General features: G+C 38.8%; 1 protein-coding gene across 1 annotated transcript in view; it reads right to left on the bottom strand.

Annotated features, from left to right (window-relative positions):
• Positions 1-18,169, bottom strand: part of si:dkey-11f4.7 (piezo-type mechanosensitive ion channel component 2) — a 37,403-nt gene extending 19,234 nt beyond the window's left edge. The window contains exons 1-25 of the mRNA XM_040153171.1: positions 18,106-18,169; positions 16,202-16,297; positions 12,804-12,905; positions 12,517-12,562; positions 11,971-12,130; positions 11,664-11,877; positions 11,336-11,549; positions 10,538-10,715; positions 9,714-9,812; positions 9,382-9,423; positions 9,072-9,204; positions 8,687-8,841; positions 7,448-7,714; positions 6,259-6,367; positions 5,866-5,987; positions 5,099-5,158; positions 3,963-4,111; positions 3,611-3,775; positions 3,151-3,192; positions 3,003-3,035; positions 2,581-2,693; positions 1,731-1,906; positions 1,311-1,487; positions 984-1,148; positions 76-276 (exon numbers count right to left, since the gene is read on the bottom strand). Coding sequence (XP_040009105.1) covers positions 76-276; positions 984-1,148; positions 1,311-1,487; positions 1,731-1,906; positions 2,581-2,693; positions 3,003-3,035; positions 3,151-3,192; positions 3,611-3,775; positions 3,963-4,111; positions 5,099-5,158; positions 5,866-5,987; positions 6,259-6,367; positions 7,448-7,714; positions 8,687-8,841; positions 9,072-9,204; positions 9,382-9,423; positions 9,714-9,812; positions 10,538-10,715; positions 11,336-11,549; positions 11,664-11,877; positions 11,971-12,130; positions 12,517-12,562; positions 12,804-12,905; positions 16,202-16,297; positions 18,106-18,169 — 3,282 coding nt within the window. The remainder of the gene's footprint in view (positions 1-75; positions 277-983; positions 1,149-1,310; positions 1,488-1,730; positions 1,907-2,580; positions 2,694-3,002; positions 3,036-3,150; positions 3,193-3,610; positions 3,776-3,962; positions 4,112-5,098; positions 5,159-5,865; positions 5,988-6,258; positions 6,368-7,447; positions 7,715-8,686; positions 8,842-9,071; positions 9,205-9,381; positions 9,424-9,713; positions 9,813-10,537; positions 10,716-11,335; positions 11,550-11,663; positions 11,878-11,970; positions 12,131-12,516; positions 12,563-12,803; positions 12,906-16,201; positions 16,298-18,105) is intronic.
• Between the last annotated feature and the right edge of the window lie 5,788 nt (positions 18,170-23,957).

Here is a 23,957-nt window from a genome sequence, read left to right as displayed (position 1 = left end):
TGTCAGATATGTTGAACAGTTCAGATTTACACATGCAGAGATGTTGACACACACACTTCACTCCTCAAATAGTACCTCCAGTCCAAATTTGTAGAAGCAGAAGTTGATGAAGTACTTGATGCAGGGCAGGACACCGTGATCCACGTGCTGCCTGGTGATGCCATGGAAGATGATGCTGAACGGCGGGGTCTTCAGGTTGTTGTGGAGACGGAAGTAGAGCTGGTGGCGATGGACGGTCACCTCGAACGCCAGCAGCCCCAGCACCATCAGATGGTTCTACAACACAGAACACACCTTCAGACAAAAACTGGACTGAGACATAATCCAAAGGTCTGACTGTCCGGGGACATCCTAAAGTATGTTCATACTATGTCAAGCATTGTTAAAAATAATAAAGAATGTTAATAATATGATTATAATGATGTTAACAAAAGGTTTGTTTGGTAATTATGTTAAAAATAATGCTGTTTAACAGCTTTTCGTAAACTTCTGATTTGTGTACTATACAAACACAGATCTGTTTTCTGTCATCGTTATAATAGATGTAGCTACTCATTCTACAACTAGTCATTATTCAGACCCACTATACAGTATATTTACAGTATTTTGTAGGCAAAACCAATTCAAACTCTTGGACAAAATCGATATGTGCCTCTTGAATTAAAACTGGAGTCAGGAATCGTGTTGTGTGTCTTTATATCTCTACCTGAGATCTTCAGCATCTTATTGAGGATCATGACATGGAGCCTGTTTTCCCCTTGTTGTAAAATGCTATTAAAAGTATTTGCAACCACATTTATACCTTTGGTAAAAGCATAGGTGATTGTGTTAGGAGTTTAAAGCTGGTTGAGTGTACTTCATATGATATGATGGGATGGAAAAGCATTTTTTTGTGATTTGTTTGTGATGATTGTGATTTAAAAGAAATGTCAAAGATATTGAGAGTTTCCTGGAACCAGACTTGGGCAGATGTGCCACCATACCCTGAGACAGGGGAGGATCCTGCCCTCGCATTTGCGCAGTGCTCCACACCAGTAGATGGGGTCTACAGGCTCGGTGTAGAGAATAGACCTCCTGAGCAACTCCACCAAGTTTCCCCTCAGCTCCACTCCACCATCCAGGCTCGAGGTGATGGAAGGTACTAGGCCCTGAGATACAAGACATAAAACATGTGTAAGTAGGAAGACGAGAGTCTTTCTTTCAACAAATGTTTGTGTCTAAAACTGAGGGATGATGCCTGGAGCACATGACAAAAGACGAAGTTCATACTGTTTTTATTATCTGGCAAACACACAGTTATGCATACTCACAGCAGTGCAGTTGGATGAGTAATCGAGGGGTTTGATGACTTTGAGCTGGTAAAACATCTTGCACACCACCATGACGCAAGCCCACACAGCAGAGATGCTGGATGCCAAAGGTCGTAACCGTGGGAACGGGAGCGCAAACACCCACAGAACCAGGAAGACCAAGTTCATCAGAGAAACCTGTGAAAATGGAAATCACAATTTTTTTTCCCCATTTTCTGTGAAAACTGAATTCTACTCTTGATGTGAAATGTCTAGATAAGTCACAGTAATTCTCTCCACTGAATACATCAACAAAGTTATCAAAGTCTAAAAATTCTGTCTTCTATGCTGATTTTACCTCCACTTCTGGTTTGCATACATAGACATCCCTATGCTTTTTCACGCATCACCTTGCACACACGCACAGATCAAACATCCCACCTCCTGCAGTGACACCCAGATGATGCCAGAGGCGACGATTTTGAGGCTGTGGAGTTCCAGTAGTCTCCAGCTCAGCTCCTGGAGCTTGCAGAGTCCTGACAGAGCCTGAATGATCAGCAGGCTCGCCCGGTCCACAATCACAACCCATTTGTCCTCATGCTTGCTTGGGACACTTCCTGGATGGATGAGAGAGAAGTCGAGCTCAAAGGAAGGGACGGAGCATCAGACATAATTTGAACATCTCAGCTCTGCTATAAATCTCCTACTGCTCATGTAATGATAAATGGAAAGACAATCATCTATGATACACCATGATATCTGTGTAAATGAGGAGAAAAAGATTATATAAAAATGGAAAAGAAAAGCCTTCAACTGTGAACAGTTTTTTTTCCCGTTTCACTTGATTTTATAAACATATAACACGAAACAGTGTAAAAATCTTTTATCGAACAAACCACCACATGCATCTGTGCCACCATTTAAATACAGAACTGCTAGATACTGGAAAAGGTTAATTTACCAGAAAGCAGAACAGTTTTAAAGTTAAAATGTCTCCAGCAAAGGAGGGAAACACTTCTGTCTCATACTAGGTCGAGTATTTTTTCTATGCCTGAAAAAAATAATAATACGAAAGTCAAAATACCAAATTACTCCCTAAAATTTATCATCAGAACTCATAAAAGAAGTAATACTTGGTACCACCATATGAATAACATATTCATATAAATAACATATTCTTGTGGTGGGAGAGCCCATCACTATATAATATCATATCAGTTATTTGTCCCACTCCTAACTGACCCAGAAAAATGAGACCATAGAGCCATTTTGCGTCCTGAGCTGTAGTTACCCTCTCCTGTTGTCTCATCTTGCTCCTCAGCTTCTTTCTCCAAGGACGTTTGCAGTCCGACGCTGTCCAGAGTCTCCTGACTTGTCCCATTTCCCAACTGCTCCTTCACAAGCCTGCCGGACAGCAGCGAACGATTTACATTTTTACACAATTATTGGAAACACTTTAATCAGAGAAACTTACAAAGACTGAGTAGGAGGGAGTTCAGTGTCAGGTTCAGGACTGGTCTTACAGTTTGACGTGTATCGACACACTGGTTGTAATTGGGAACTTGTGAGTTCTGATAGATACAGCACCCCAAAACACTCCAAAGAGTATTACTTGTCATTATCTATAAAGAAATGAATTACATTCCAAGTAAACATAATATGTGGATAAAAATTGTGAGTCATTAGATTAAACAAACAAGACAATAGTCTTACCTTTTCTGGAACTTTTCAATGTTTTCTTTAATACTAGGAAATAAATTAAAGACATCACAGTGAGTATTGCTAATAATTCTGTTACTGTGATGGATATCGACATAAAGTCATGTCAAAAAGCTTATGGAGGAATAAATGCATCACTTACATCTCAGATATCACATTGACTGAACTCCTGAGTTCTTCCTCTCTGGGTGGATAGAAGGACAAAGGAGACAAACAGACATATATAGTATGTTTACCAGTCCACTAGAACTTATAAAGTATGTATAGTAACCACAGTAAGTTCTTGTTTTAATATCCAAGAGATAAGAAATGTAATTTCTACTCATTAATTGTACTGGTTTATCTGTAGGAAGCATGATAATTAAAGAATTTACTTGTTTCAAATATAAAATTCTTTCAGTTACATCCAGACATTTTGCCACATTGTCCCTCGAATAGTAACTCAGAGTAGTCTTTTGTGCTTTAGTACTTTATCTTGACTCACCTTTAACAAAAGTGATTTTATGTCTGTTTAATGGATATACAGTATTTATGTCAGGTGACAGTATCTCTATTTGCGTAGGGTGATCTTTCTCTCCCTGCGCATATCCTTTCCGCCTCACCTGGTGCTTTGTCTGACAGGTACATTGTCCAGGTCAGTGAGAGTTAGGAAGTCTGAGTTGAAGTAATGCAGCTGGAGGATACAAGCCAACAGAAACGCAGCAGGAAGCAGAATACGTGCAAACAGCTCCACTGTGTCGTACCGTTCCAAACCCAGGTCACGAAGACTAGAGAATCAAACAGGAGAAACGATACGATAAAATGGCCAGGTGTGCTGTAAGCTTCTGCCAAAAGTCACAATGATTTTTTTTTTTTTTGCATCATGCCCAAAAAACAAAACAAAAAAAAAAAGCAAATTAAATCAGTAACAATTCACAAACCTAGGCCAATATGTGCTGACACACAGAAACTCACCCCTCCTCCGACATGCCCATGATCTGTCTAAACAGCCCAGACACACTTCTGAACTGGTACATGTAGATGGCTATCAACACCACCATGGAGTAACCGACCACCACCGCCCAGAACGTCTTCAGGTGCCGACGCCACACATCGTAACGGATCTAATGGGAAAGAAAACAGACAGAATATACATGACTTTTCCTCTCAATCTGCAGATGTTAACATTGTTAATGGCCTTCAAAAAATTAACAACTTATTCTACCGTTACACTTTTTTGAACTCAATTTCCTGTTTCCATATCTAACACAGCTCGTGATTTTGACCCCCTGTGATTAGTAAAAACAATGTTTGCCTTGAATTTTCTGTGTCTCTGAAAAGAAGTAGCTACATCTTCAATACCGTAAATAACAGCCTTGCCTTTATTCCTCCCATCAAACACTGCAGCATGTAAAACAGAAGGGTGATGCAGATGTTGTCCAAATAGACAAACGATACTGTCTTGTCTTATCTCACCTCAGCAGCCATTAGGCCTTCCTGTAAGTGCCTGCTGTGTTTCTATAAGGTCAGCAGAAATATAAGAGGGGAAAGAAAAACCAGAAAAACAGCAACAAAAAATGGGTCTGTGTGTGTTTATGAGTCATAATCAATACTTTTAAATGAAAAAATAGTATTGACGAACCTTTGTGCGTGCGTTCGCAGGGTTTATATAAAAGCTAGACCCATCCTGAACCTTTTTATGCATCAAACAACAGCTAAATGATTCAAAGATGATAATAATAGTCAACACATTACAGTATAAGATGAACCTGACACCACAGTGGGACCTCAACTACAGTATATAAGCAGATTACCTCTCCACTTATTGACCCCTGGAATCTTAATGTCAAACTTCCATCATTTGCCTACTCTACTCTGTGTCCAGTACATAGTCAGAAAATAAATGTATTCATACATTTCTCTTACCAAGGCGTAATATAATTACTGTACAAGATGCAGCATTTCCTATAAGTTACTGCTTTACTGGAGACGCTGAATAACTAGAGTCCTACATCAGTCTACTTTATTTCAAAAGACAGATAGACTAAATGTTGTTTGTTTATTAACGGCCATATCGCTAAAATCACTAGCCTGATGGAAAAATCACTAACCTGATAGAGGACAACACAGAAAAGGAATAGGACAATGTAGAGGATCTTGTAGACGACCACCTGAACACATGAAACACGGTAAAGAGTAGGTAAATTTCAATTGTATCAAATATGATGGGCAGTTACTTTTTATTTACTTGACATGTCAGAAATCTGCTAAAGACAACATGGACTACTAGACTGCTGAAACAGTCATGGGTCTGCATGCAGATATTATTCTTTTTTTGTAAACTTACTTATTTTTGTTTTTAACTTTTTATTTGTGACTTCAAAGATATATACATATACTGCGTATGCATTCATTACAATATCCAAAGTAAGGACACACCATACCTTAACAGAGCGGAAACAAAACAAAAAAATATATATATATTTTCTTAATTCTTCACCTCTGATTTTTGTCACTGCTTCATGTATTTTCTATACTATCCAATCGAATACACTATCTGATGTATTGTACCTGTAAGAGTTTAATTTTTTTTTAAATCTTTTACATAATCTACAGTAAATTATAAGGTGTCATTAACATGAAAGGTTATTAAAAGAACTAACTGTCCAGCCCTGAAGGCCTCAGCAGAGTAATTCAGGTATGCACCTTATAACGCCATTTTTATTAGAATGAAATTCACCGTAGTTTCCTGGCTTCATATCAGGCCCACATTCCTCCAAAATTCATCCCAGAGACGAAGTGGCGGGAAAGTCTCATTAGAAACATGTCATAAATAGAACTTCTCCCACGCTTAGTTTTTAAGCCTGCCAATAGATACCTTTCCAGAGAAGCTGACCACAAAGAACATGGAGCAGCAGAAGAGTATCCAGTATTTCACCAGTGTCCCTTTCACTCCTGAGATCAGCATCGCTACGAGAGGTGATGGCTGACTTTCTTCCTCTGAAATGGAGGGAGGAAAGGAGGAGGAGGAAAGAGAGGAAAGAATTGAAGGACAGAAGGACAATAGGATGACAAAAAGAGGAGGGAATAGAGGGGGAGCAAGGAGACATTTTGAACTTTTGCTCAAACTGAAGCCAGTCATACATGTACTGCCTGGCCACATGTCAGGAAGGTTGTCATGAGTACACAGGCCTTGCATTATTCCAAACTAAATGTTATTCTCTAACACAGAAGCCATAATCTTTAGAAAAGCAATCCAAAAATAAATTACGTGGCCCGACTTTGACTTCATCTAGAGATTCCTCCCTTAAGCTCTGCTCCTCCTGTCTCTCCTTCAGCTGCTGACGAAACATCAACCAAAAGCTGAAGCTGTAGAAAACCTGCAGCACACACAGTTTATCATAAGTACAAAACATGTAGTGTACATGCACAGTTCTATAATCTGCAAGAGTAAACATTGCTGGGTTCTGAATATTTGTGTGATACTACAAAGTTCAGTTTCTTTGAAGTTGGCTACCAAAAGAATAAGCTGCAAAAATAACCTGTCACGCATAGTTCTCAGACTCTGGTCTGTGGGTGCAGATGATAATTTTTTTGATAAGGAGGAAGGTTTAAATTAAATATATGGACCTGAACGGTGTCTAATTGGCAGCTGGTTGATTCCTGTAAATGCTAAGAATGCAAACTACAGTGTTTCCTGTCCCATCTGCTTTAAAGACACTGAAAACCAATTTTCTCAATCAGCCTCTCACTATGAGTGAGAGGGAGAGGAAGATGTGTGTGTTTTCTGTTGTCTCTGAGTTCTTATCACTTGTTCAGAGTGTGGTATGTTTCCATGCACCGATAGCATGGCTCTAATCGTAGTACTTGTTGAGCAAGCATTTAGACTTGTCATAGCAGGAAAAGCACAGGGGTTACTAATAACATTCACAATGGCTCTGTTCTGTTCAGCTGCCCAAGTAGGACATGATAGTGAGCCAGCAATAATACCAGAGCTCTGAAACTGCAGCAGCTAAATGGATTTTAAACATCCTTAATTTTACTTTTTACACCTGCGCTTTTCTTACTATGATGTGTCAAAATGAAAAAAGGTATATCAGAATTTAACAATATACTGCCAATTACTATTTTAAACTTTTATTGTTTCTCATGTAACTAGTCGCCGATATTAAATGTTACAAGGACATACTCAGGATTTAAAAGTTTTCAGTTGCTCTTAAATCACCTGTCTATGGAAACAACAAAAATTATTTACAGTACATTTCTGATTGCAAAGCCAGGAGACAAAGTGTAGTTGGATCCTTAGCACAGACAGCTATGGCTGTCTTCTCAGTGTCTTCCAGATCTGTCCATGACCTCATAAGGTCTTTAATTTAGGTCAAGAAAGGTTTAATTTAAAAAAAAAGAAAAAATCTCTTTTCATGTTAGTTCCTGTCCACTGACACCCCTCCCCACCTCACCTTTGCTCCCAGGTGGACGCAGGGCGCAGGGTGGTAGCTGTTCAGGTCGAAGTCCATTATCACAGCCTGGGGAAGACCGGGGTACAGCTCGGCCCGGCTCAGGCGCAACCCGCTCAGAAAGCCCAGCACCACCAGGACGGTGCCGTAGACGGCCAGGAAGGGGGCAGACATCATGGCGTACCGCCGCCGGTCTCGCATCATCCAAATTATACAGGACCACACCAGCAGAGCAAAGGTCAGCCAGTTGTTGTAGGTGATGCTCCACACCTAAAGACACATATTTTGGATATGAATGTATTATTGCAGCCAAAAAACTGCTGTGTTTTTGCACCAACCTTATTCTTGGATTTTGAACCAGTGAATGTTAGTTGTCATTAAAGTTACCAACTGTTACTGTTTCTAACATTGTTACTAGCTTTTACCTTTCTTGCTAAACATTAAATTCTGATGTCTGCGATGTTTTCCACCCAATCTTCTGGATATTTGTTTTGTCAGTTTCAACAAGTTAGCTAAACTAGCAAAAAACGTCAAAAAAACAATTACATCATTTTAAATTTGCTCAATTAGCCAGTGCGGCTAGCTAACCCTAGTGTGCTAATATTAAATTAGCCTGCTGTTAACTTAGCCTAACCTATAACCTAAAAAATGGTTATTTTGGTAAAGTGTTGTCATTTAATCAAAGAAAATGAATCCCAACTTTTATAATATTGATTAATCATGTAAGTCACTTATCAATCAAAAATGCAGAACTTTATCTGGTTCCAGTTCCTCAATTGTTGTTGTTCTCTGATTGTAAAATGGAATATCTTTTGCGTTGTTGGTCAGACAAAAAAAAAAGAAGTTTAGAGATGTTTCACCACGGGCTGAGGAAAACTAATGTGAATATTTTTGCTATAATCAATGAAGGGAAAAATAACTGACAGACTAACTGCTGTAAGAGTGAATAGAGAGTAATCAACTTTCACAGTTAACTTACATGGTTTTAGAATATTGTACTGTATGTTGCTTTAAATATATTTTTAAATTTTTGATTTCATTTTTTAAAGTATTTTATACTTATCTGTAGCTACATCTGCACCGCTATAGTTTATATCTGAAGCATCCTTACCTACCGTGTTCTGATTGTAACATTACTGAGCTGACCCACACCAGAACAATTTTCCTACTTCAGATATCTCTCCTCTCCTCTGTGTTCGAACTCAAAACCCTCATAAATCAATATCAGTATATGCACTTTACCATCATGATGATAAGGGCGCTGACATAGCTGTGTTTCTGCACCAGCTGTCCAAAGATGACCAGACCACTTGGACCTGAGGGGGGAGGCAAGGTCTCTGTCGAACCCTTCGGGACCTCCTCACTCTTCTCCTCCATTTCTTCCTTGCTCTCTGTCTCTACCACAAGGGAGAGACAAAGGAAAGGATGTAATGAAAGACTTTAGTAAACAGGTTAAACAGAATTATACCAATGACACTGAAAGAAATTACTGGACAAATCAAATACAGTTCATCAATACCTGATGATTTAAAAGATTATTTAATGTATGTATTGCTTAAGTTTCAGGACACTACACAGATATCTATAGTTTTTGAGGTCATGTATTTATAGATTTGAGTGCGATTACCATGTGACGGTGAGTCTTTGCCTTCATATTGCGCTGGAGGGTGACAGTTTGTGTAATCTGCCCCTCCTAAAAAAGATCCCAGATCATTTCTATGGACTTCTTGCCAAGAACTGCTCGTCATTAATATCACTGGCTGAAGAAAGAGAGTGCATCATATTGTTAGTTTAGGTCTGACATGTTCATATAGGTGTTATCAAAAAACTGTGAGAAAGCCACTAGTACTTTTTTAGATGATTACCACTGTTCACATGTCTCACCTTATCATCATATCTAGCACTTGGAAACAATATCTAGCACTGAAATGGCTTACCTCATCAGGAAGATAGGTTTCATCATCTGTGCTGCTCAACAGCTGAAAAAATAGAAAAAGAAAGAGAGAGAAAAACAAAGAAAATCTCTCGTTGGTTATGTCTTTTGAAACACCGACAAGTGTAGACTAGCAGTGTAACAGCAGTAAAACTATGATGTGCGTAGCTACTACGCACATCGATGTTTATCTGATGCAATTATCATCTCTGGAATGAACTAACGATCACCTACATAACAAGCAACGAGTACTACGATTAGAGCCAAATACATAAACAATATTCCTGTGATCCAACAGTATAAATAAAGAGAAAAATATCCATGTTTGTAGATTACCTCCTGCTTATCTCCTGAGATGTAGATGACCCCAGAGAGGCTTGGAGCAAAGTCTGGAATCTCTACTGCAACCTCATGTTCCTCGCCATCAACAGTATCCTGAGAAGCATAGTAGCCATGAAAGCCTGTCATGTAAGTTAATACCATCTGAATACCGTGTGAAGTTATTCAGCCTGCATACTTGTGCTTCAAAAATATATCATCATAGAATTAACAGTAGTGACTGTGTTTTTTGTAGAGTTAGTAGTGGTAGTAGTAGTAATAATGGTAGCTGCAGTAGCATTTAGGGGTTGTCAACAATGCCAGCGTTATCAAGGTCACTTCTGAAGGTAGCTTGTGTCCCCTGGGGGGAAGAAGAGTTTTTGTATTTATTTTATAATCCCCACCCACTTAAGAGGAAAAATATCTCTTTAGGTTCCGTCACAGTGATGGTAACCCAGCAGAGGTTGTAGTTTCTTGGTACAGTAGCAGTGTGGCACCAGTGGGAGTTGTGGTTGCACAGTCGTAGCACATTTTGCAGCCACACTAATAGTAATATACTATAATAGGCAGTTCTCACAGTAGCAGCAGTAGAGCAGTGACTAGCCCATGTATGTGTATATATAAAATATATAAAATATCCTGTGAATCACCAACGGCACACACCTACAATATCTAACTTCTGCCTCTGAGCACAGTTCCCTGACATACATGGGAATACACACACACACACACACACACACACACACACACACACACACACACACACACACACATGGGAATACACACACACACACACACACACACACACACACACACACACACACACACACACACACACACACACACACACAGACCTCCTCTGTGATGTGGACCCATTTGTGCAGCAGAGCAACTAGTGTGTAGTACAGTAGCAGCAGAACGAAAGGGTTGATGAAGTCTGGCCAGCTGACATGTGGGTGCAGACCAAGACTGTGCCTGTCTGAAGTGTTGGTTCTGATCACACCTGTCATACCGAACAGTCTGGGTAGAGGGGGAAGAGTGTGGGATGCAGATGGAAAGGGAGAAGCCGAGGGGGTGGGAGAGAGAGGTAGCGTGAAGAGAGGAACAAGAATAAATATGAGCTTGTACGAAGTTCAATAATGAGAGTGCAAAAGAGATAGATCAGCTTGAAAGCACTTATTGGACAAATCTTTTTGTGCCCTTATCTCAGCTCCACATCCTATACTGTGTGACATAAATGCATTTTAAAAAAGCCAAAATAAATGAAACAAAGTGAACTGGAATGGTAATAATTCCACATTTTAGGTAATTGAAGATAAATCCAGAACAAATTAAGCATTTGTTTCAGTTTACTTTTCATAGTGTGCAAACCAAGGATTGGACATAATGTTTTAGTGCAAGGTGTACAGGCAAAATTGATTAATTTTATGCCCTGATTCTGATGAAGATGCATCTTGCATTGAAATGTTTGCTTTTGCATTCTGTAATTAATAGAAAAACCAGAAGCTAATCCTTTTTATTTATGTTAGGGTGGCATGAGACTGAAATCAACATGAAACTGCTAATACCTTATATTTAACAAAAAACACCCCATCAGTCCATTATGTTAGTCAAATCCTACTTTATCGTCACCTCTGTACCTGGCATAGACGTCTTCTGGCGGGACAAGCTGCTGGGACAGGGGCAGCTGGTAAAGGTACAGAGCCAGCAGGTGCCCCCCGCTGTAGATGGCCATCATCACAGAAAGGGAGCTGAAGAGGAGCAGGCTGATGGAGCGGCTGAACACCCACCACCATACCAGCCCAAGAAACACCCCAAAATACACAGCTGAGGTGAGGGAGGGCAATGTGATACCTGTACACGCACATATACAAGAGAGAGAGGGGGGGGGGGGGGTGAAATAGACAAAATGTATGGACATTGTAAAACTATGATACACCTGCATGCACACCAGCTGCTACAGTGTACCTGCCAGCCCCAGCAGTAAGGTCACCACAACTTTCCCTGCTGTGTTCATGATTGCAGACAGCAGTAGCCTCAGTCCGGCTGCAAACACAATCAGCCTCTGGACAAACTGGGGCGGGCCCGACTGAACAGGAACTGTAGTCTCATCTGAGCTGTCAAGGGACGAGCCATCTGTGTCACTTTCTCCCTCAGACTCCGTTTCAGAGGTCTCCACTTCCTGCCAGACATGTGAAATAATCAGACTGATAGCACTGTTGCGTTCTTAACATAGCATAATCTTATAACAACTGATGAGTGTGCCTGCAGTTACCTCAGGGTTAGACGGGGTTACTCCGTATTCATGGAGACTGACTTGGTGTACGGGCTGCAGCAGGTTTTTGCAAAGCCTCAGTATGAAAAGGGAAGAAAAGATGAGGCCAATGTCTGGGGCCAGGAGACGTACAAGGTTCCCTGGATCTACCGAACTGAATCTGGAAACACACACGGATTACCATAGGTTTGATCTTTTCCCATTTCCAGGTAGCTATGAAAATCTATTTGCTGAGACTTGCCTCAGATGGGTAATTCATCGCGATAAACAATTAATTGCCTCTATTTTTTGTCAGCATTATGTTAGTGGTGCTGTTTTAATATTTTTTGTCAGCATTATGTTAGTGGTGCTGTTTTACCATGCAACAATAACAACAAAGTTTCAGCCACCAACAAATTGACTGCCATACTGCCCTGAAATTTACAGAACTAAATTGCTGTTCGGAAAACTATCAGCAATGTAAAGTAGATCTGATTCAAAGTTTTTGGGTATAAAAAAGCATAATAATTTTCCTTGAAAATACATGAGTCAAATGTGCACCCATACCTAACAATGCCCACGTGGTAGAGGAAATCTTCCCAGGGGCCGCTAGCTGTTAAAGAAAACAATGGTCATCAGTATCAGGACAAAGCTATTTTTTTTAGTTCCTGAAAGTTTTACATTTAAAAATGACAACAGTCATTTGTTCCAGCTTAGAATGTGGTGAATTTCTTTGTCCTTTTTTACAGTCAAACATACTTATAGTTTTCTTTGCAGTCTGAGCACAGGACTGGTGTCATTTCATTTTACCAAACAATCTCTTATTCAGGGAAGGGTCACAAGTTTGCTTTTACCATGTGGAGGGATGTAGGCAAAGGGGATCTGCATGAAGCACTGCAAGGTCAGAAAGATCAAACTAGCGTAGATGATAAGCCGCAGGAATTGCTCCGTTTTACCTAAAGAGAGCAGCCAACAGTGACAGAAACCAGAAGGAATCAAAAGTGAAAGTGAACAAATAAATTTCAAAGTCATGCAATCTATAAAATCAGAACAAGCTAGAGGCAGTTCAAGGTTTATTTATTTATAGTGAATAAATTTCAAAGAAACATGGAATGTGCCTTGTGAATGTTGGAGTCTTAGTTGCCATCCTTGTTGTGGAAACTGAATATTAACAAAAACAATGTAATCCTCAGCTGCTCTTTTTGGAGCAGACCACACTTTTCACGATTTCAGATTTCTTTGGTAGTAGAAGTATTTTAATCTTTTCTAAATGTTGTGTTCATGTGAACTATGAGTTTGTGGTATCCCAAACATACTACTCTGTATTCATCTGCTTAGAGAGAGACAGCACTGCCATGAGAGTTTTGGCTGAGATCTGATGGCACACACACACACACACACACACACACACACACACACACACACACACACACACACACACACACACACACACACACACACACACACACACACACACACACACACACACACACACGCACACACACACACACACACACACACACAGTAACTGATGGACCCCCAACTTCTCTTCAAAACATTTTTCAGTAGAATATTGTTACCCGGAAACTTGGCAGTATTTTAAATTGAACTGGTTCTCTATGTGAGCACTTTTTTACTGAGCAGTAAGCCAGCTGAAGTGAGACGTGAGTCTGGGCATCCAAGTGCATCCCAGTTATGGAGCCAGCGTATTTAAGCTGAAGTTTCTTACAAAGAAGCTGAATATTGCTTTAAAAGGATACAGGACCAAAGTCAGCCATCACAGATGAAGTGCTACCGCATACACCACTGAATGTTGAAGCCAGTGCAAAATGTCTCATGGTGCGGATCTTCTAGGTGGTGTTTGCATGAAAAAAATGGAGAAAAACCCAGAAGGTCTCTCTAATAATACAAAGTCGGTAGATTTAATCTTAAATCTTCATTTAAAAAAATTAAGGTCTCAACAGTCAATTTCACTACCACTACTACTTTAATTTGTGTCCTTGTAGTGAGTTGTGGACATTTAGGTTCATGATTGACAGGTGTCAGATTGTATCATATTTCGCTTTAGTGGTTATTGCCTCAACCCTCTGTGGATTTTATTACTGCTCCTGTAGAGAGGATGCATGGAAACCAGGAGCCGATTACACCAGCTCTTCAAAGTTTCCAACTTAGTATAGTTATCACGTTAAGTGTTTGCTAAATGGAGATTCACACATCACAAAATTAAAAGAGGTTAAACCACATAAACTAGTTCTTACATAGATGAGTTGTTTCTAAGTATTTACACCCAGTAACTGCCAGGTGGGATTGTTAGGTAGCTGACTGAACCGGGCAACAAAACTAACTTGCTGTGGCTCACTTGTTTAGAGTGTAGACTGTACAGTAAGAGGTATGGTTTATGATCGACGTATCTCACCTGACACTTGATAAAAATACTGTTTAATAACAACGTTTTTCACTGACTCAAAAATGACTAAATAATGTCAGTTTGGTTGCATATTCAGATATTTCCCAATTTTTTTAAACTGGATGAATACCACTAACTTCGGAAAAACATTTACTGTAACTCTCCATGTATGCATATACGCATAAATAAAACAAAGTAAAAGCAACCAAAAGCTTTTATTTTTGGAAGTTATGTTACAATTAGTATTGTGGGAGTGACTTCCTGTTACATATTTGATTGCTTATGATTGATTAGATACTCGGTTTCCTAGCAACTGATTTAGTTTAAACTGATTTTCACACAACTACCAATAACGTTCAAGCGTTAATTTTTGATTTGGTAAAATAATAAATAACCTCCTTCTTTGGTAGACTGCACCTATCCAGACAAATTAAAAACCACTCAGTGTGTGTCTGACCAAAGGCATAAACTCAATAAAAATCACAATTTTAATTAATATCATTAAAGATAAGAATTAAATGCTGAAAATGCAATGCAAATGCAAATGCAAATGCAATGAATTTGATCGTTTTCGAATAGTTGCAATAGTTCATAATCCCAGTACAGAGTTTGACACTCTTAATAAAAAGAATGGCGATACTAAAGCATTGATAGCTGATGTGGCATAACATTAGCTGAGCCAGCAAATGTGTTATTGATGTTCAGGATTTTTTACTAAAAGCTTTGTTTCACTTAAACCTCTCTGCCCCCCTCACAGTGTGTATATGTACGTAATATATACACACAAGTATAGGCGGACGCACAAAAACCCGTGAAGCAAATACACTCACAGGATGTACACACACTCGACCACTTAGCCCAAAGAGAGCGCGCTCATATTAGGGAGATGAAGATTAGTGACGGATCTGTGAAGCTTTCAGAATATAGGCTGAAAAGTAAACTGTTTGTGGATGGTGGGATGGAAAGGGAAAGAAAAAAAATGCTGCCAAAATGCTGACACCACATCTTTTAATTCCTAACTGTAATTACCAGGCTATGTATAATTGATTTCACTGTTCCAACCACATCCCCTTTACAAAGTACTCGGAGGGAGAGGTGCAGATACTTTAATTCATCAGAATCCAGTGATCAATATAGAGAAGGCACACACACACACACACACACACACACACACACACACACATGCACCAGGAACTCAAATACACACTTTTTGTCTTACTCAGTATAATCCCTTGTGTTTGGTCTCCTCTCCTTAATTTTTCTTCACATTAAACTTTTATCAACATTTTTCTCACTTCAGAAATAAATAAATGGGGTGCAAGGAAACACACACTGAATGCATCTTGGTGTTTTGTACTGTGTGTCGTGTTTATCTACAGGTTCTTTATACATGCAAGCACATATGTGCATGCCTGCATCCTTCACCTATAAGTTATAAAATTTTCTTATAACAATTTTCTGCACTGGATTTCAGTCAAACCGAGTCACTGAATTATTATGTTTGAATTAGTTTTTATGGACACAGATCAGTGTCTTGCAGGAAAACACATGCAGATGCAGAACAGACAGTGCTGTACAAAACATACAAAATCTTGATTTTAATATAGAATATCAAGAAATGATCACTGTACATACTATTAAATAATTCACAATATTACAGCTTTGGCCCTATACTACCTTAACAGTGAGGGAAATGACTGTTTTTCTTTTTAAGAATTATTTGTTTTCCAGTTTTCCACTTTTCATCTCTGTAATCCGCAAAATCATCCATTTTGGAAACAAGGTCAAACCAAAAATGTGTAAAATCATAAATATGATGTCATCAGTCCTTGGAGCCTCACTCACCTTTCATGGTGACCAGGCTGGGGTTCGGCAGCAGGGGTAGGGTGAGCAGAAACAGGAAATACACCACTGACAGACCATTGTAGCGCAGCAAAGACGCTGAGGTGCAGAGGAAAGAATATACATACTTCATATGTTTGATAGAAATGGTTTTAATTAACTCAGTTGTCTTAAGAAATCTGACTGCAAAAATCTTTTATCGCATTTTATTTTTGCATTCTTTTTTTATATCACACAAACAAAAAATGTTCCAAAGAAAAGAAGAAAGAAAACAAATAAGCCAATATACTATGTAGGGTGTAACCTGCCTAACCTGCCTGTTGCCTGATTTTGAATGTTTGTAAATTAATGCAAATAAACAAATTCTAAAATGATCTTATCATAGTACACCTAAACTATCAAGTGAAAAGAGAGTGAAATTTCAGGTTTTTCTGAATTGACATATTGTTATTGAAAGCTACATAAGTCCCCCACATCGACATTTTATATTGTATTTCAATGCAAGTTACCAGGTTTAACAAGTGGACATAAGAAAATCATTACGGGCACGGGAAAATTGTAATTTAAATAACCACATCACCCCTCTTTTCCATGAAAATTCACCTTAAGTAGCATTTTGTCAGGCTGTATTACATATAGATTCTTTGTTCACTGTAAATCCAAGACATGTTTCTTTGTTTTTGTTTTTTATAGCTGCTCCCTTACATTAAATGAAAAATTCTAATTTCTTCATGTCTACTTTGGTAAATATTCAATTATTTCTCTGTAATTCAGTCTATTTTTGTAACTTTTAAAGATGTTGACTAGAGTTTAATATAAAATTTGTGAGACTGAACATTGCCGGCAGTCAAGTTAAGCTCATACTTTTGATATGGTGAATAAAAAACGGGAAAGGAAGAAGGGACACATTTATCCATTCATCACACAACATCACATTAACAGCAACCTGTAACATGTCCGAAGGTCTGAAAACATCCGTCCCGCCAGCAAATTAACGTCTCATCTACTTCAATAAATGTGCAGTTAGTGTGCGAACTCACTTTGTGACATCACGTAGAGGTTAGGCGTCAAATCAGAGTTTTGAAGCACAAAATGAAACGCACTGATACAAACACAAACCTCACAGTGTCTAAGCCAATAGTTAAACAACACATTTCAGAATTCAATCACAGTAGATACAGAGATACTGCTGAGTTAAATCCTCTCAGGTCAGCGTGGTCTATCTCCGTCAGAACACAAAATGCTCATGCTCAGGCCAGGTGTCTGCAGCAGTAAGCACACAACTCATGAATACACCACCTTCAATTGAACCTGTTTCCGCTAACAGGAGGAATTATAACCTATATAATGATATAAACCCAATGCTGATACCACACAGGAATAAAAGCCGCCGCAGAACGCAATTTGTGGGAAAAGAATTAAAGACCACTTGGTCGACAGAAGAAGTAGTAAGAGTCAGATGTATAAAAGGTGTACAGCAGAGCCTTTAGACCACGGCTTCATAACATAAAGTATTTTAATGTTCGGCATTTTCTTAAGTATTTGAGATGTAACATAGACAGGTCAACTAGTCTCTTTATTGTTTTTTTTTCATGATCCTGAGAACTTTAGCAGATTGTAAAACACTTATTTATGGTGTACACAAAAAGCGCAATGCAAATTATTAGAATTAGTGGGATTTTTGTGTGTACACCATCGCCACTAGACACCTAAAGATCAGTCTTACTCTGATCTCAACTCTAGCATATGAAGATCTGAAAAAGCTGCAAAAATACCATCCGTATATTTAACCTAAAGACAATATGACCTCTTTTCTCTCCAGCTCATCTCCGGTGAAGGACACACCAGAAATGTAATTCCTGTCAGCAATAAATGCATAAGGAGAAAATAATCAGACATCAACTCACCACCCAGCAGGAGCAGTGGCAGTAATAAGTTGTAGAGCATCCCAACCACGAGGTCCCCTGCCATGTCTCCTTCTCTGTGTCACCCACACAGCTCCTTCAGATACTATCACCCTCCAGATGTCCACACAAATAGGTAAATGTCTTATCAATGTGGAGGGAAACTCCAACCTGCTCACACATTTCTCTGAGGAAAATTTACGCAGCCTCGGTCAAAGCATCCTCCATTACAGCAGTGAAAATTCAGAAAATATAGTTTGAGTCTAACACCCTCAAACTATAACAAGACAGACATAATGTCAGTCCAGTGACAAACAGCACTGCGAAGAAAATTAGAGGAGAGAGGGAGAGAGCGAAGAATCTTGGTTTAAAACTGTGTGAAGAAGAGGACTCCTTCTGCCCTTTGCTTGTGTCTCTGTCACACCCTCCTTTCCCTCCCTCAACTCTCTCTCTCTCTGTCTCTCTCTCTCATAATGGGTCGTAACCCAGCATCTCTGTTACTATGTTCACATTGAGGCTAATCTCACTCGGGAGAATATCATTACATGACTGAAGAACATGTTTCCACAAATACATAAAACCAGAAAAAACACACAGCAACAACTGAGAGAGACAAAGACACACAATAAATAATAAACACATGCAGTGTTGTGAGGGCTTCGACTGTGATTGGGCCAAAAAGTCTTTTTTGAAAGTAGCGTATGTTTCTGCGTGTGCTCGCGGGCAGTTTTGCCTTCATTCACACATTATGTTGAAACCGCAGTCTGAATTTTTTATATGTGAAGCCCAGACATATACTCACACAGGACGGTGTTTGTTTCCTTACAGCCGCGTCAGGCTGGCTCATCACATTTGCGCTGTGGGGTGAAGGGAAGTGTATCTAATATTCATGGCTGTGAGGCCATTAAGAGCTGGTGTGACTACAGAGGAATGATTAATGCAAGGACTGAGACTAGCAAAAACATTAACTTTATTCCAAGATATAGGAGAAAAAAATTAGAAAAACCCAGTAGGATTTTTCTGTGTGTCAAGTGACGTTTTTGATAAAAACATAAATCTGCTAAAATAGCAGTTGTGACTGTATCTGTATAAGACTGTTAGAGGAGCGCAATCGGTCAATTACTGTTTTATTACTACATTTGAACACGAGTGTATTAAGTGAATTAACAGCTGTTTCAAACAGAAAATGTATGCATTGGATGCTGTAAAGTCTGTTCAATGTTAAGATGAAGAACTGAAGATTATTCTGTGTGGCAGTGTCTAGTATTATTGTAATTAACAGACTTTTGAGATACAGAACAATAAAGAAGGAAACACTAACCACTTCTTAAGAAACCAGAAATCACTTACATATTTAAAATGAAATAAGATAACAAATATTCTGTCTTGGATTGTATAGTCAGTAGTGCCCTGAAATCTATAAACTCTTTATTGATTATCTGGAAGAGGGCTGAGCTTGGCAAACACAGGGGTAAGGTCATTAACGGTCTAGGACGAAAGTTTATGAAACAGTTCAATTCAGTTCAGTTTTTCAGGTGCAATCCACACTCCTTGGCTTTAATGTAATGCACTTTGTAAAGTTGAGTTTTAGAAAACGTAAAAATTCATCTTGTTTTTGTTCTAGTAAAGAGTTGAAAGTAATCAGCTGAGTTGTGAGTATTAATATTTACTATATAGGGTTGCTACATGGAGTACAGTAATATTATTATGATGAAGTCATAGAAATACTTGTAATACTGCAATGATTAGTTGATTAATGGATTAGTCGATGAACAAAAAAAATGGATAACTATTTTATCATCGATTCATCGTTTTTTAAGTGATTTTTCTAGCAAAAGAAATTTCCAAATTTCCCGCCCGTTATTTATGAAGATTTGCCGCTTTTCTTAAGTCCTACGTGACAGTAATTTGAATATATTTACAACTTGGAGTGTTCACTGGACAAAACAAGCAATATGATGTCATTGCCTTACGCTGTAGGAGATGAGCATTTTTCATTATTTTCTGACAATCTACAGACCAAACTATTATTCAATTAATTGAGAAAATAATCTGCATATGACTCGATCATGTAATCGATTATGTAAATTATTGTTAGACTTCCTTGCAACTGCTGTGGCGTTGAAAAGAAGCAACTTTACACAACTCACTTTAACAAGGGAAACCAGAGAAGAGGAAAGGACAAGGCAAAAAAGGAGATTCAGTTGTCTGTCTTACAAAATGCTCAGAATACCATCTAAATTGTCTAATTTATTAATCTCTATCTAACCATCACAACACTACAAGTAATCCAGAATTTCCTAAACTGGTTAGCTAAGGCCAAACTAAACTAATAAATTCCTTTGTCTATAGATTATCACAGATGATGCGCCTCTGTTAGGCAGATAAACTCCTTGACTCAGTGAGAGTAAAAAAAACAGGTAAATACTCAACCACAGGTCGAAATTGCACATGATGAGAATGTGTGCTGAGTAGGCAGCTAAGAATTTATGACAGTGCAGTTAAAAAGAGCTGTGAGCGGACGTGCTTTAAAAGTGTCTTGTGTAATGATGTTGTAGGAGAAATTGTGTGTGCGTGTGAGTGTGCGTGTGCGTGTGTGTGTGTGTGTTTGGCTATTTATGAGACCAAGAATAGGAAAAAATTAGGAAAACTATCTGGGAAGTTCTCACTTGTCTCAGGCTTATGGTCAAAGCTTTGTTTAAGTTTTAAGGTCAGAATTAGGTTTAGGTGTAGGTTAGAGTTATTCAAAGCTGATCAATACTTTTATGCTTAGCTAGTGGAAAAGGAAGTGCACAAGTGTAGTGTGGTCACTTTTGTTTGAGGAAAAATGGCTAACTGGCATGCCGACAAGTAATTGGGAAATACTGACAAATTTCTACTGCTGATGAACCAAATCGATCTGTTGCCAGGAATAGTGTCACATCAGTTCTTCTAACATTTACATATTTTATGGTCATTTGCCAGCTTCCATTACTGTTGGATTTGTACCCAGCCCCTTCTACAACATTAAAACACTCTGTCCAAACTGCTATTACTAAATGCTAACACAATGCAAATTGTATTATGTGCCCTATTAGTATGCAAATTTAGTAAATGAAAAGTTTGAGAATGCAAAGGATATAAAATAAAGGGTGTTGTAGTCAGCGTTTCAGTTCAAAGGCATCTTTTGTCTTTATGTTTCATGATTAAGTGTGTTTTTAGCACAACAACACTGGGGGATACAGTGGGGCAGTGCAATTTGCGTAGTATGTTGAATCTACTAACAGTACAGACCATAGACGGTGTCTATAAACACACCGACATAACTAATGTTTACAAAACAAGCACAGACATGGAGTGAAGGAATGTTGATGGGCAGACAATTAACAGCAGATTGTGATTTAAAGCTTGAAGTCATGACTTGGCTTCAGGTTTCATTTTAGACATTTTTTACAGAGTTAGGCGTATGTAAAGTCAGGTTAACTAATTTGTGTTGTCTTGTACAAATTTATAGATTACATATCGCGTAGAAGCAACACGTACACAAATATATATGTATATATATTTGTGTACGTGTTGCTTTATATATATATATATATATACACACACATATATATATATATACACACACACACATATATATATACACACACATATATATATATATATATATATACACACACACACACACAATTATATATATATATACACATACATACATACATACATACACATACATACACATACATACACATATATACATATATATACATATATACATATACATATATACACATGTGTATATAATCACAACATAATGACAAATTACTTTTTAACATTTTTACTTTTACAGTCCAAAATAAATTCCAATTTAAATTTTGATGTGTTTGTCACAGTCAGGAATGACTTCACTCTGACATGGACATACTGTAGTACTGCTGAATAATGTTAATTTTCTTTTTCGCACCAGTGAAGGGCTATTTTTTGGTTCCTGTTCATGTCAAGATGCTTCCCACTTAAAGCCCAGCCAGAACATTCAAGAATATTTAGACAAAACATTTAGCAGGCAGACAGTTTTACTTTTCAAAGTCATTTCAGAAAATACATTTTAATCAAAGATTTATTTTTATATATCCTGGTATGTATGAGAATTACACAGCTATAATTTGGCAGCTAATAAATTAACCCTGAGCGTGATGCTCAGAGTTAAAGGACTGCTACCACCTAGTGTTTAACAGACCTAATAGCAATATAGGTGATGGCCTGCTCCAATCTGAAAATGTTTTAGGATTTCATTTAACATTTAGAGAATTTCTATATGTAGCCCCAAAACAACATCCAGTGAAATCACATTCAAAAAGTAACTATTCATATTCTCACAGTATTACATTTTGTAAACATATATTCAGAAAGTCAATCACTCATCATCCAATTTTACAATTCTGAGATTAAGATTAAGAGTGTATATGATGGCTGTAGCAAATACTATGGGTGACTCAGCGATTTGGGAAGCACCTCTCTTACAGAACTAGTGGTCACTTAACATCCCAGTGGCACAAGTAGTTACTGCTATTTTTCTGATGCTGTTCTCTGATTTCACTAATCATTGTGAACAGGACATGTTGGCAGCCTGTTTATTTGACAGATGTAGTTACTTTGCTGATTCACATCAATTAAAAAAATCAGATATATTGTTATACAGTAGAATAAACTACCCAGCAGTATATAAAGTCGTTCAACTTAGTCGCACCAGCTGCAACGTTCAAGTGATGTTTACACAATAATGCATAATTATAATCCAGTTATATAATGTAAAATATGTCATTCTGCATAATTGGTGCTTTTACTTATGGTGCTTGAAGTACATTTTGCAGCTAATGCTTCCAGTATTTCAAACGCAGGACATTTCCGCACTGTTGCAGTGGATCTTTTACTGAAGTGACGGATCTGAGCACCTCTCCCACCACGGGCTGTGAAGAGGGCGGTGGGAGCCCCCGGCCCGGCGGCCGTACGTGACTCCCGCCCTCCGAACCGCGTGCGGTCCTTTTCTACGAAGAGGGCGGCGTTTTCTCCGCGGAGCCGCGGCGCTGACGCTGCCCCGCGCCCGGGCCACGTGACGAGCCGAGGCGGCCTCTGCTCTCCTCCTCTCTCGGTCCTTCCTTCCCAGGGTTCAATGAGCGCTGTGTGGCCCCACCCCGTCTCTCTTCAACGCTGCCTATCTCCTCTATGTAGGCTCCTATTCTCGGGGAGAGAGAAAGCGAGAGAGAGAGAGAGAGAGAGAGAGAGAAAATACTAACCTCCAGGAATCGGTTATTCCTGTCTTTCACCTTCCACAACCGGCGGCCGGGAGGGGGGCGACCTTCGCGGTGGGAATGTGCTGCTACAACAACCCCGTGTCCTATTTTTTGTGAATGTAAATGCACATGTATTCTCAAGCCTTTAGCCTATTTACACACCTCCGATTCAAGAGAAATATACATATAAATGTATATAGAGAGATATTGACACACACACAGACGCACATATATATGTATGTGTGTCTGCATGAGAATGTGTATGTGTGTAAACATACATAGGCCGTATGTAGGCTACAGAAAGTGAGCCTGACAGCGGGGGTTGCTTTTTCACCTGTAAGAAACGTGGATACATTTCGAGGGATTTCCACATCTTGGTCACGTTTTCTTTCTCTTTTCTTTTTTCTCTTTTTGGAGATTTTTTTTTTTTCCCCCTGAAGGGATTCATCAGAGCCGAGCCGGGAATTTAAAAAAAAAAAAAAAAAAAAGTCTATCGGTGCGCAGTTTTGGAGGCTCGGTGGTGATGTGAGGGGCTGATAACACATTTCAGCAACAAAAGAGAGGGGCAGAGAGAGAGGGAGG

Source organism: Xiphias gladius, chromosome 18 (genome assembly GCF_016859285.1).
Source record: "Xiphias gladius isolate SHS-SW01 ecotype Sanya breed wild chromosome 18, ASM1685928v1, whole genome shotgun sequence".
Classification (NCBI taxonomy): Eukaryota; Metazoa; Chordata; class Actinopteri; order Istiophoriformes; family Xiphiidae; genus Xiphias; species Xiphias gladius.
This window is presented reverse-complemented; position numbering and strand designations above follow the sequence as displayed.